This window comes from Gekko japonicus, unplaced genomic scaffold, assembly GCF_001447785.1.
Source record: "Gekko japonicus isolate JY-2015 unplaced genomic scaffold, Gekko_japonicus_V1.1 scaffold335, whole genome shotgun sequence".
Taxonomy (NCBI): domain Eukaryota; kingdom Metazoa; phylum Chordata; class Lepidosauria; order Squamata; family Gekkonidae; genus Gekko; species Gekko japonicus.
This window is the reverse complement of record NW_015165840.1, coordinates 602,899-617,630: the sequence shown is the minus strand read 5'-3', so window position 1 is coordinate 617,630 and position 14,732 is coordinate 602,899. Positions and strand designations below refer to the sequence as shown.

General features: G+C 42.1%; 1 protein-coding gene across 3 annotated transcripts in view; it reads left to right on the top strand.

The window, feature by feature from the left end:
- Nucleotides 1–14,732, top strand: part of BLNK (B-cell linker) — a 143,175-nt gene that overhangs the window by 108,776 nt on the left and 19,667 nt on the right. For all 3 annotated transcript variants that reach the window (XM_015410991.1, XM_015410993.1, XM_015410992.1), the window contains 6 exons: nucleotides 574–623; nucleotides 3,732–3,769; nucleotides 6,260–6,416; nucleotides 7,530–7,693; nucleotides 10,005–10,092; nucleotides 12,930–13,025. In XM_015410991.1, coding sequence (XP_015266477.1) covers nucleotides 574–623; nucleotides 3,732–3,769; nucleotides 6,260–6,416; nucleotides 7,530–7,693; nucleotides 10,005–10,092; nucleotides 12,930–13,025 — 593 coding nt within the window. The remainder of the gene's footprint in view (nucleotides 1–573; nucleotides 624–3,731; nucleotides 3,770–6,259; nucleotides 6,417–7,529; nucleotides 7,694–10,004; nucleotides 10,093–12,929; nucleotides 13,026–14,732) is intronic.

The following is a 14,732-nucleotide window of genomic DNA, read 5'->3' as shown; positions in this document are numbered from 1 at the left end:
CTTTTGAAAGATGACACTGAAAATCAGTTTTGAGAAGGATCATATTGTGGCTCAGAAGACACAAAGAAATTGAGACATATCAAATCTCAGATTGCAGATATAACATAAGGGCTGCATGACACGTAGTGTACCAAACACTGTGCTGCATCCCATGAATCTTCCAATCGCAGTGGTGCATTTTTCCAGTGCAAGGGTCCTTCCCCTGATGGAAGAGACCCTTCTGTGTAGGAGAAGGCTCCTTGCACCAGAGGACAGTTTCACCACGAGTAGATCCACCAGAACCAACACGTTCCCTTGTTTGGCTTTGTAACTAACACTCATTCTACACTTACCTGCCTAGCTGTCCATTTGTCTTCTTGTGTGTGTTCAGAACGGCTGTAAGAAACAAGAGATCGGTTTGCATTTTTATTTTTGTCGTACTAAATGTCTCAAACATTTCTCATCAACTTCCAGTCTTTTGTCATTAAAGGCTGGGGGTTTATTTGTCTGGATTTTTGTTTTGCCTCTTCTTGTTGGTAAGCAGCTATTACTCTGTGGTTCAGAAATTAAATATGATGTCTATATTGTTTGCAGACTGACAAGTAAACCGCCACCAAGTGTTCCACCAGTAGATTATGTACCAGGTATGGATATGAAAATGTTAAAGATGTGTTTGGGCCTTAGGACTGATGCAGACATAATGCTAGTCACAGTCTGGGTAGCAGAGCCATACATTCTGCATATATATAAGCAACAAAAGTAGGGGACAGCTTCTCCTTTGGAGTGTTCTGATTCCATTGAGAGGACCTGAGTGATCAGCCCTTACCCACGTAGTTGGGCTACTTAAATCTTGCAGGAGTCACTTGACAAGCAGCTCCCTTATGGTTGAACCCTCATTCACCCTCTTCTCACAGTTCATCATATGTGGCTTGTGGACAGAGCTGTCTGAATTCGTAATGCCCTCTGAGGCAAGTGGCTACCTCCGCTCAGGAGCTTGAGCAAGTTAATCCTCCTTGTTCTCCTGAACGTCTTTAAAAACAGCATGGCGGGCCAGAATACTCCGCAGGCCTTCACAAACACTTGTAAGAAAGTGGCTAAACTTTTATGAGAGGAGGAATCTTGGTCATATGTGGTGTGTAATGCGGTTTCGAAAGAGGCTTGGAAGAGGCTGTGGATGAGGAGAGTCACAGCAGAGGCAAGGCAGATGAAGTGGTCATGGAGGAGATGGGAAGGTGGGACATTGCTGCCCACACCCCCGCAAAAAAAATCTGCCACCTCAGTCAACTGCCTCCCCTGGCTCCATTATATGTATAATACTGCAGCCTTGTGACTTCATTCATTCTTCACATTTATATCCCACCTTTCCTTCAAGGAGTTCAGGGTGTCATACAGGGATAGGATTATCTTACTGCTTTTCTCACAACAACCCTGTGAAGTAGATTAGGCTGTGGGCAAATGACTGGTCCGAAGTCATCTAGTGAACTTCATGGCTCAAGCTGGAGTTTGAACCCAGGTCTAGCCAGTTGGACCCACTAGTTGCTAAATGACATTCACTAAAATAAGATCATAATTATCCTTCCAGAAGTGAAAAATGCGACCACAGAAATCTACCTCCACCTGATGTTAAAACAGTAACAAGCAGTAACTTGATTACGAGGACGCTGGCTAGACAACAGAACAAAGTTTGCGTCCAGTGGAACCTTTAAGACCCAACAAAGTTTGTTGATCTTAAAGGTGCCACTGGAGTTCAACTTTGTTCTGTTGCTTCAGACCAACACCTGAATCTATCTTGCTAGAGAACAGCTGGAGGTGAATTTCAGTCTGGTGCTAATGATGCCTCAGGAAACAGTGATTATCTTTGGCCGCTGGAAAATGAAGCTTAAGAAAGGGCCGCATTGGGTGCCCTTTACTCAAAGTGGAGGACCTTTTCCCAGGGTGCCTCCTTAGTTCAGCCTTACTGCCCATTTGTCATATGAGATGCTGGCTTTCTTCAAGAATGTGGATTTCTGCCAAGAGTTAGCCTCTTTCTGTGACTCATGCTGGCAAGAACTTTTGGCTTCCCACAAAGGGCATTACTTGTGCCACTACAGTAGGGTTGCCAGCTCCGGCTTGGGAGATTTGGGGTAGGAACCAGAGAAGGGCACGGTTTGGGGGGTGGGGAATGCAATGGGGTATAATGTCATACAGCTCACCTTCCGAAGCAGCCATTTTCTCCAGGTGAACTGATCGCTGTCACCTGGAGATCAGTTGTAATCCTAGGAGATCTCCAGCCACCACCTGAAGATTGACAACCCTGCACTACAGGAGTAAGGAAATCATTAGCACCACATAGCTGTTGCAGCTACAGGATGGTGGAATGGGGAGGATGGGCTGCCTTGCATTGGAAGGAAGAACTAAGGCTACAGTTATGTGTGTACCCCCTGCGTAAGGATAGGACCAATTAAACTCATGGAGACTTCTTAGTAAATATGTCTAGTTCCAGGTTGCAGGTGATCCAGAAACAAAATCCAGGTCAGGCACTCATGAATAGGTAAGGACCTTGGGACAAGTTGGCAGGAAGGCCGTACTCTATAAGCACAGAGGAATAATCTTACAGCATCCCACGTGTACAAAACGCCTGAACTGCAAAGAATGCAGCAAATCTGCAATGTTTATATCAGAGGATGGCATAAGGTCGACTCTTTGGTCTTACCTGATTTCCTGGACCAAGTGGCTGTTACCAACATGTCCTTGCTTGAACCATTTGCCTTTCCCTCCTTCAGCCAGCAAGTTACATGGTGTAAGGGACAGGGCTTTGCTTTCATCCTCGCAATATTGACAGCAACAAAAGAGGGTACAAAAACATTGTTTCTCATAAAATGTTAATTGTGGATGCCATGCAGTTCTCAAAGATCATCCTCAAGCATAACTCCTGGCATATTTTTGTATCATAAAAAGTACAATGGCTGTAAGAACTTATAAACACAGTAATCTTGTTGTTGTTGAAAGAGCAAATTCTAGAAGGGAGTAACAATAAGATCTGTTTTTTACAAATAAGATGAGCAACTCAGCATATTTTTCATTGCATTTGGATTACTTATGTATAATTTGGGCTTCAGTTATCATCTTGAACTGTTAGTGATTCACAGTGCAATCCTAAACAGAGTTACACCCTCCTAAGCCTGTGGATTTAGAAGGGATCGTACTGTCAGTTGTTCAGTTAAATTATTCAGCTGTAATTTGGGTCAGCTTCTGTTTATTGCACAATAGTTGTATCATTCATTCAGTTGTTAACTTCTCTGGTTCCCTTCAGTGTTTGGGGAATAGCATCTTCCCTTATTGATATTTTAAAATTCATAGTAGGCAGTCCTAAAGTTATTGTCAATCATTAGCTGTGAAATGATAGCTTAACCGAGCAAATTATAGACATGCCTGAGGCCCAGTGAAGTCAGTGGCCATTGCAACCCAGAACTAAGCAAGTTTAAATGGAAAATAACAGGGTTGACTTCCCAAAGTATGCTTAAGAATGAAACATTTCAGTGTTTACTTCAGTTCCACTGATATCAGTGGCATTTCACTAAAGTGCATATAGTAGCTAGTGAGATGTTTAAGAATCAGTATGGATACAGTCCAACATATAATTAGAAAACTATGAAAATTTCAGAATAGGAATTTGTAAGTGAAGTTTGGGTTTGTTTTTTAAAAAGTTTGTTGTTAACATGCATGTTCTTCAAAGATTTTGGCTAACGACTTCATTCAATTGTTTGCTTTAGAGCCTGGAGAGGAAGATGAACAGTGGTCAGATGATTTTGTGAGTATAAAAATGACACATCCAACCTTGCAGTTAAATGACCACAGATTGGGGCTTATTGTTCTGCTAATGCTGGAGCCTTCCTCCAGGACAAAAGAGCCTTCTTTCAATGGAAGAGCCAAGACTCCCTGCACTGGAGGAAAGTTCTGCTGTTAGCTGTATGGATTCATAGGATCCAACCCTATTAGTTATGACTTCTAAATCATCTACTTTTACTTGCCTTACAAAATACCAAATCTGCTGAGATACGTGCAGAGCTAAATTCAAATGTCTGTAATTTAGGATCTCTAAAGAACATTATCCCATAACTTGTCATTCTTCTGAGCTGAAGGTGAAATTATCCCAAAAGGCCAGGCTAGCCCAGTCTCGTCAGATCTCGGAAGCTAAGCAGGGTCGGCCCTGGCTAGTATTCGGATGGGAGACCTCCAAGGAATACCAGGGTCATGACGCAGAGGCAGGCAATGGCAAACCACCTCTGAACATCTCTTGCCTTGAAAACCCCGTGGGGTTGCTATAAGTCAGCTGTGACTTGATGGCACTTTCCACTAACACCAGATACTGTTTAAGAATTAGAAAAGTACCATTTCAACCCATCTGTTCTTCAGTTAAGAAATTTTACAGTTCAATCTTAAGAATAGTTCCCTTGAAGGAAGACCCATTGAATAGATCTGAGTAAGATTCTGAGTAGACCTTCTTAGGATCGTTCTCCTAATTGCCAGCCCACATTCATCTCGTTTGTGCATCTTTCTGGAGGCTGTGAAGTAGAAATGAGAGGTAATGATGACAAAAACGTAATAAGCCGCTATTTTGTCTCAAGTTGATGTTCATATTGGAGGCAGACAAGGAGAAAAGAAGGGCTAGTGAAGCGGTGCAGCAGTGGCAAATGGCAGTCACCAGTAAGTTGTGATACTATCACACGGCAGTCTTGGAGACATGGTGGCAAGGTCATCACCACGTAAGTGCAATGTGCATGGTGGTGACACCATCAACAATGCTGGGTACTGCTGGCCAGCAGCAGTCATCCATCTGCAGATGCCAGTAGCTTCCATCTCCATCATGGCCTGCTGGTAAGGATAGAGGGACACATGCCCTCCCTGCTTACAATCCCTGAATCACCTCTGTGGCCACTTCTGCAATTCTGTATAGGATAAAAGCCATCTGAGATGCTACCAGCAAACTGTCCTCCAGTTGAATTGTATTTTCTTTATTGTTTCTACCAAACAGTAGCTATGCACACGTACACATTTCTCCTGTATATGGCTATCTCAGGCTACTTTTCACACCCGCAATGCAGCACTGGCCTTCTACTCCTGCAGAGGAGGCAAAAAAGCACCATGCAGTGGATATACATAGAGTGATATCTATGAAGTTGTTGGTGAACCAGTTCTTTCCCACACTCCTCTTTCCCCCAGCTATCTGCTGACACCCCAGAAAAACAGGTCTTCCATGTACAAAAAGCCATGCAGACCAAGGGATGAAGTGAAATGGAGGAACCCAGTGAAATTCCTCTCCCTTTCTACTTACTTTAGCAGTACTTCTGCTGATGAAAGAAATTCGGATCATGCAGCAATTGTGGTAGTCTGGTTCTCCCTCCTCTTTGCAGCCCTCTCTGGAGACATGTCTTTTGGCTCACGAGTCCTGCAAGCTCCAGCATTGGAAGTTTCAGGGGGGCTGCTGGGTGGAGGGTAGGAAAGAACCATATCTGTGCATATCATTACACATGCAACCATGGGATCCACACCATTGCACTGAGCAGAAAATAGGGTAATATGAAAGTTCTGTGAATGCCAATTTATGTGTACTTGGCCACCTGCATAGGCATGTAATCATTTGATTCTACAGTAAAAAAAAGTGTGAGTACCAAGTCACGAGGATCTCAAGATAATTGCTCACTAACTGAGTATATGGCAAGGGCAAAACTGACCTCTTACTTACATACTAGATTGGATTTAGAATTTCAAGAAAAATGGAATGTGCTTTTTGACTATATAGCTGAAAGCTAGGACTGAATTGTTGAAGTGGAGAATGATTAAGAGATAGAATCAGGCAATACATGTTTGTATTAATGGAATGTTAGATATGAAGTAATGAGGAAAAGATAGAACATAGATAAAAAAGAAGTGAAAATTTAGAGTTTATATAAATAAATCTTATGCAGCAACAAGGTAAGTTCTGTTCGATAGTTATAATAAATGAAATAGTATGTATTTTAGGTAGGAATTAGATATAATAGATAAAGTAGATGGCCGTAAATGATTGTGTTTATACATATGTTCGTGTCCATATAAGACGATGCCTATGTATAATTGTGGTAATGTATTCTATATTTTTTGTTTTTGTTTGTTTGTAAAAATAAGACTTCTATTAAAAAAGGTAATTGCTCACTTATTCTGATTATTTCTTAAAGGACGCTGTGGAGAGTAGCCTAGTTCTGTAGTATCTGAAAAATGTCACAGCTTAATTCGAAAACAACCAATATCTTATTTCTAGGATAATAGTGATTATGAGAATCCGGATGATCACTCTGATTCAGAGTATGTGGTTCCCAATGGAGACAATGGTGATGACAGCTATGAGCCCCCTCCAAGCCATCAGGAAACCAAGAAGATTGCTGCAGCATTCTCAGTTTCCAGAGGAGAATACGCAGGTAATCAATAGATGTCATTCCACACCCCGTTCCTGTATTCCTTGGTCATATGTAGGCCTTATATACTTTAAAGGAAATGTGAAGGATTTAAATGGTCTCCTTCTCAGAACTGAGCCTGAATAGGATGACCTGTTTTGTAGACTCAAGCAGGAGAGAATGTCTTAGTTCTACCTTGTACAGGGCAGAAACTAGTATAGACTCAAGCAGGAGAGAATGTCTCAGTTCTACCTTGTACAGGGTAGAAACTAGCATTATTTTATCTTAAATGGGAAGAGCAGTCCTCCAATTTACATGGCTCTTCTACTGGAGAAAGATGCATACATACAACGTATGTTTGCACATAGCCTCTTTCTGTACAACAGGCCATCCTGCATGGTGCAGAGAACAAGATGTACACAGGTTCTGTTCTCAATGGAACAGTCAGTATGCAGGGGTTGAGGCAATATTCAGTATCCGAACAACAGGCCATTACTTGTGAGTTTCAGCAGTCTTCATAAAGAAGTCTATACATTTCACTCTGTTTGGATAGAACATTAATAAATAATAACTGGTCCTCTTAATGGTATGGAGTCTTTTTGAACATTATAATTTCTGGTTATTTACAGAATTATCTTATTTCCAAATGTAACAAAAGCATTCACAGGATTGAGATTCCTACAGCATATTTGGAGGGCGGGTATCAGCACATTCCTATTAAAGATAAGTTGTATATATGCCAAGATGGTCATGTTGAAGACTTAGTTCATTGCTTATTATATTGCCCGTCGTATGGTTCCCCAAGAGAGTCTTTTCTGGTCTTTTTATCTTTCTCAATGTATCGATTGGTCATCACAGAATACAACTGTGTATCTGCTGTCTGATAAAGATTAAAGTACATCATACCAGGCTGCATTATTTGCAACCGCATCAAAGAAAATTCAAGCCAAGTAGGTGGAGAAACAGAGGTCTAAAAACACAGGTTTTATTTAAAAATAAGAGATACTTTTGACTAAAATGGCTGCGTTCCCCAGATTTTGCCATGAGAAGAGGTGAAACTGCTCTATAAGTAGATAAGGTAAATATGGAAAAGGCTGTAAGCAACCATTATTCCTGTATTTCCTTTCTCATTTATAGACAATCGATCTAGCCAACAGCAGCCTCGGCCCGTTGCCAAGCCACTGCCTACACTTCCAGGTCAACCTTCATCTAAACCAAAGAAATTGGCCTCTTTGCCACCTCCATCCGTTGTTCTGAAGCCAAAAATCCCTCTGAAACAACAGGAATGCACTGACATTGAGGTAACTCTCGTGGATAAATCAAGCTAGCGATAAGCCTGAGAAATTAATTTTGTAAGTCTAAATGATACTTTGGACTAAACCTTTAACATGTCACAAATACCAAATGATGACAGGAGGCACTCATTTCCTTAGTGTCACTTGTCTGTTTTCATAAATGTTATAATCTCTACTCATAAAAGATTTTAAAATAGATGGAAGGTGAGGGATCTGCTGGAAACACTTGACTGTTCCTGAACATAATATTGGTTTGTTTTAATAACATGCTTTCTGTACAGCCAAGATCAGAGCAAAGATAGGTATAGGCTGCCGTCACAAACACTAAATAATCCACTTTCAATCCACTTTCGAATTGGATTTTGCCAGTTCACACAGTAAAAACCAATTGAAAAGTGCACTGAAAGTGGATTAGTTAGTGTGTGTGACTGCAGCCATAATGAATTGTATCCAGTGGTTATTTTCCTCTAGCAGGAGGGCACTTCCTTTAGCAGAGGGGAGGGGTTGTCACCAATTTCCCCTCTCCCACTGCAAGACTCCACAGTGCTATTCCTTCAGACCCCCACAATTCCAGGTGCAGCAGTTCAAGGGTATGTTGGCTGCAGTGGGAGGAGAGAGGAAAGTTCTATTCTCTTGCAGGTGGTTGGATACAACCCAGTGGTCCAGTTCAGATCCCACAAACAAATAAGAGGTGACAGTCTCCAAACTGGTTCACTGCAAGTGTTAATCCTGGTTTAAAATACCAGATACTGTGACAGCTGAATATTGGAACCTGTCCCAGTAATTCTGATTTTGTATCATCCTCAAAAGACATTCACTGATTACATGCTGATTGGGCTAACTGTAACATAGTCTATATGAGGCTGCCTTTGAAAAACATTCAGAAGATATAACTGATTTCGAACATGGTAGCTAAACTGGTGGAAGACGTAAGAAGTTGGAACCATCTCTTGCCAATTTTAAAAGGCCCACAGTGTTCTTCTGGGAACAATTCAAACTGCTGGTTATTGTCTATAAAGTCCTCTACAACCTGGGACCAGGGTACCTGAAAGACCAGCCTGTATGAGTTTGCATTCTTGTTGAGATAATCATCAGCTGCTCTGAGGCAGGATGGATTAGCACCAGGGACTAGGCCTTTCGAAGTACATCCATGCTGATCACCTGGCACAATCTCAAAAACTTTCCATTCTGTCAAATTTGTAATTACTTTCCTTCTATCTGATTTTATCGAAGTTTGTCATTTAGTGTCCCTGTTTTATTTGGCAGCAAGCTGTGTTTCATAGTTGGGAATATTCTAAATTTGTTTCTGTATGTCCCCTTTGGAACTTTGGTGAGAGTATCGGATCGAAATATCTTAAACAAATAAATACATGTTATGGTATTGGACAAGTAAGGCAAACCGGGGGGGGGGGGGAGACAACGTGCTAACTGAAAATATGTTCATAAATTCCTGTTATTGAAATCAGTCATTGTACAACCTGACATCTTGCCAGCATTCATGCTCCAAGGTGGAATGTGTGATTAGTCTCTTTCAATAGAATTGTTAGTATGATACATTTTTGTTGTATAGTACATTTTTATCATGCCTTCCTCTTGAGGAACTTGCATGCTTCTCCTTTCCCCATGTTATTATCTAAACAATCCTGTGAAGTAGGTTAGGCTGAGGAGAGAGTAACTGATTCAGAGACACTCATGTTTCAGGGCAGAGTGGGGATTTGAGTCAAAGTCTCCCAGATCACACTCTGACATCTAACCACTGTAGTATGTATGCTTATAGTTATGTGTCACAGGGGCTGCCTTGTAAGAAGCATTTAATACTCTGCCAGTGCTCACAGCACTATACATACTATAAGCTTTCACGAAGATTCTCCCTAAAATCTAGATGAAGGCAACATGGAGCTCTCAAGGAGGTCAGTCTCTCCCCTGGCATGAAGTTCCCAAGGAGCTCTGAACAACCAGGGGCTGTTCTCTGATTTTCAGTATCCGGATAATGTTACATGTTACACAGAAATGTTGTTGCATGGGAAGCATTCCTTGATGTCTCCTGTGCATGTGGACATGGATGGGAGTGTATAGATGCATAAGAGCCCCAAGAAGCTTTGACTTACGCAGTTCTGGTCAGTCACAATACCATCACAGTATCACATTCTGTAATAACTGGTCCTCCTGTATTAGGAAGCTCCTGTATCTAAGTGGCACACCCTTTTTAATCATTTTTATTTCTTCATAATTAAATTTATAAGCAACCTTGCCATTATAACATTCCTGCAAACATCAAGGAGAGGACTGTCTTTTAATTCATCTGCATGTTCCTCAGGCAGATTATGTTGTACCTGTTGATGATGAAGAGGAAGATGACAATTACATTGAACCGACTGAAGAAAGCCCGTCACAGCCTGTAAAACGTAAGCACCGCATTTTGCACAACTTTGTTAAGCCAAGTAAGTAGGCAAGACACCCATTCTGAAGCACAAGCAGCCTAGAGTTCTGTAAGAGGACTAGGGCTGTGGTCACACACACTAAATAACCAATTTTCAGTCCACTTTCAATGCACTTTCCAACTGGATTTTGCCAGTTCACACAGTAAAAATCCAGTTGGAAAGTGCACTGAAAGTGGATCATTGAGTGCGTGTGACTGCAGCCTAGGTCTGTTTTTTCCTGTAGTGTTCTTTAAGAAACGCCAAAAAAAATCAGAATTATGCATGCAGCCCACACAGTATACTCATTTCTTTTGATGAGATCTTGCCTTTCCCCCAAAAACATGGTGAAAAGGAAAGAAAAAATTGTGCATTGTTTGATGACAAAATAAAGGGACAGGAGAAAAAGGCGAAGTGCCTTGGAGGAGGGAGAAATGGGTGTAAGCAAAAGCTTAGCTTCTACTTCTTAAGAGAAATACATTTTTAAACTTTTCCCAAAAATAATGAGGTTTGGGGGGGGGTCTTTAATAATAATCTTGGGATTCTGCAAATGTTGCAGGCTCCTGCTTTAAGCAGCATGCTGTGATCTGCAGAATGAAAATAAAAGATTCACAGCTGCTAAATCAAACTTCAATGAGAAATGCTGTGTTTGGCTCCCTAGTAACAGACTATATTCTATATTCCTTTTAATAAAATGCATTTATTATGAAATTTAAACTTTAAATGCTCTCTTTTGCTGTCTGTTTTGTTCTTTGCGTATCTGTTATATAAAAATTCCATCAATTCATAAACTCAGTGATTAACAAGAAAACATTCTAAACACATCTCCAATTACAAAGCTTCAAAGTATAATTAATCAATATCCCCAATTATGCCCTGACCTGGGTAGCCCAGGCAAGCCCAATCTCGTCAGATCTCGGAAGCTCAGCAGGGCCGACTCTGGCAAGTACTTGGATGGAAGACCTCCTTGGAATACCAGAGGCAGGAGGCAGGGGCAGGCTTCATTCAGCCACCTCTCTAAATATCCTCCAGACCCCCAGTAGGGGTCAGTCACCAGAGGTTGCCTTGACTTCCAGGTGCACGCACACTCACACATGCATGCACATATGAAAAACACAAAAAAAAAACCCGCAGATACAAAACTTCAAAGCATAATCCAACAATTCCTCAATATACAATATACTTTTTGCACTTAGTGTACACTGTCCATAAGTATTCTCTGAAGTCAGACAACAGTCCTTGGTGGTCTGTATTATCTTCCTTTTCCACCAGTCCCTCTGGAACAAAATGGTCCAATAAGTTTCTTCTGATCTGTGTTATTTTCCTTCTCCAGCGAGGTCCCCATAATTTCTCTCGTTTCATGTAATTACTTCTTCAAGGAAATTCATCTGTGACTTTCTGATTGTCAGAGTTCTCAAGGCTGTTATCACAAAACGTACTTCTGCCAGCATCAGAGGACACCAATCACATACAAGCTTTGTTATGATTTCTCCGTACATTCAAATGGTTGGTATAGGTCCTGGAGTGTTTAGAATGTTTTCTTGCTATGCTCTGTAGGCATGCAGTTTGAATGTCCCATATCTGTTTCACTTTAAGGAGTCTTAAAGCATACTTCCCAGTGCACTACTAGGGGAGAGGGTTTGCTCCCACAATGGCCGAGTTCAGACTGGCAGTTTGCCCTGATATAGGCACGTTTCAGAAATGTTCCACAACCGGATTAAAGGGGCCGTTCACACAGGCACATCTGTCCGCTGTTCCCCAGCCGTACTCGTAACGCTTCCCTCCCAAGTTTAAAAGATACCAGGTGAAAGTGGTATCAAACTCTGGAAAGCATGATTATCCCGTGTCCATCCCGCACCATGAGGAAAGATTAAGGCGCTTAGGGCTTAACTCATTTCCTATGAGGAAAGGTTAAGACACTTAGGGCTCTTTAGCTTGGAGAAACGACGACTGAGGGGTGACATGATTGAGGTTTATAAGATTATGCATGGGAAAGAGCAGGTAGAGAAAGAGGTACTTTTCTCCCTTTCTCACAAGAACTCGTGGGCACTCCATGAAATTGCTGAGCGGTCGGGTTAGAACGGATAAAAGGAAGTACTTCTTCACCCAAAGAGTGATTAACACTTGGAATTCACTGCCACAGGAAGTGGTGGCGGCTACAAGCATGGACGGCTTCAAAAGGGAATTAGATAAGCATATGGAGCAGAGGTCCATCAGTGGCTATTAGCCACAAGGTATAGATAGGGGCTCTGGGGCAAGTGATGCTCTGTCTTCTTGGTGCTTGGGGGGGTCAACAGTGGGAGGGCTTCTAATGTCCTGGCCCCACTGGTGGACCTCCTGATGGCACTGGTATTTCTGGCCACTGTGGGATACAGAGTGTTGGACTGGATGGGCCTTGGCCTGATCCAACATTGGCGTCTCTTATGTTCTTATGTTCACCAACAAAGTGGGAACACCAAAAGCCACGGTTTTTCTTGTGCGCTTATGCACATCTCCAGATTACCAAAAAGAAGCTGCACCTTACAGCCGTGCCTCTGGGCCAACAGTGTGAATGCTCCCTTGTACCTCCTCCCAGTATGCTCCCGCATCAGTCGCTGCAGTGTGAACGGGAAAACCCAGAACAGTTTATTCCGGGTCTTTTTTGCCACGACTCCCTCCCGCTTCAAACTGCCAGTCTGAACTCGGTCTATAAAGAGCAAATACTGAGTTTTTAATACTGTGGCAAGAACAATACCAAAGGACATTGTTTGAGGCTACAACAGATATAAATATTCATGATTTCAGTTTTGACATGTCAAAAAACATGTTTGTTTTGTCATTTTCAGCCCCAGTGGTGAACAGATCTATCAAACCCACAATGAAACTTGATCCTCCCAGTTCTTCAGTGCTGCCTCCTGCTCCCGTGTCACCTTCCATGCTAGGTATGATAAAAAAATTACATCAGCACAATGAGAACAGCACAGAAACACAACACATTGACAACATGTTACAAAATGAATTCCGGTTCCTTCCAATAAAGGCAGTCCTCTTTTAAAAGCCAACATAAAAGCATTTACTTAGGAAGTTGTTTTTAAACTTTAGATTATCAAATTTCTACCAAAAAAGGGGGGGGTAATATTAAAGTAGAAGCATAGCCCTGTTCTAGGGTTGCCAGGTCCCCCTGGTCACTGGTGGGGGATGGGGGGGGGTAAGGTTTCCTGATCCATGGTGGAAAAAACTGGGAGATTTGGGAATGGAACCTGGGGAGGACAGGAACATTAGTGGGGTACAATGCCATAGACTCCACCATCTAGAGCATCTGTTTTCTCCAGGGAAACTGATCTCTGTAGTCTGGAACTGTAAATCTGTAGGAACCCCAAGCCCCACCTGGAGGCTGGCATCCCCCCCTCCCCACCCGTTCACATGCTACTCTTCCCCCTCCCCCCCGACACAGACACATACACCCTCTCTATGGTTGGTGGCAAGATCAGGAGGAGATCTCAGGCTGCCAAAATTTAAATGCTTTTCAAAGGCACAGTGTCATCAGAATCTAGAGGAGGAGGAGAGGAGGAGATTGAATTTATACCCCGCCCTTCACTTGGAGTCTCAGAGTGGCTTACAAACTCCTTTCCCTTCCCCTCCCCACAACAGACACCCTGTGAGGTAGGTGGGGCTGAGAGAGCTCTGACAGAAACTGCTCTTTTTCAAGGACAGCTCTTGTCAGAACTATGGCTTGCCCAGTGTCATCCAGCAGCTGCAAGTGGAGGAGTGGGGAATCAAACCTGGTTCTCCCAGGTTAGAGTCTGCACACTTATAACATGTTGGACCCTTTCAGAAATACCACCCATATTAATGTTACTGTTGTTGTGGTAGTCATTCTGCCTTTAGAAAATATGTACTCACATGGTTAAGAAAAACAACAACTAAACAGTGCTGAATATACAGCCCACCCAATGCAGTTTACAGCTGACCATACAGCAAAGTAATTATTTCATCATGCGGCCAGATTGATTCTGAGTGCATGATTAGCCAGGTCATTCACTGAACATCGATCAGACTTCATGATGGAGCACTCAGATGGCAACTTCTCTGCAGTGCTGGATGTGAGATGGGTTGACTGTATTCAGGGCCAGTTTTGGATCATCGATTGGCCCTGAAGCTATTTTATTGCCCTCTTGAGGAAACTGCTCATGGTTCTCTCTGGAGCACTCAACAGGCTTCATTGAGCCTATATAGTATAAATAAGTCACAGCAGACATACTGATTTCCCCATTCATTACAGTCCAGTTTAACTACAATTTTGTGGAAGTTAATAGGCTTAAATTGTAGGTAGCTGTGTTGGTCCATGCCATGATTAAGGCACTTGTTGGGTATTGAAATGATATGTTTCAAAATTAGGTGCTGTTGGTTATAAAACAAGTTTCAAAATGAACCAAAGGCTACTGGGATAGAGATGTTTAAAATAATGGGTCAGCCTCCCTTTAAGAATATAAAAGCAGTCCATGGGTATTTGTCAACTGAAAGTAAATGTTAAATGTGTTATTATATCCAAAATAAAAGTTTTGTGGGGGGAAAAAAAGAATATAAAAGCAGTGGTTCATCAGATGACTTCTCAGTAGGGTTGCCAACTCACTTTTTGCCGGGAGCGG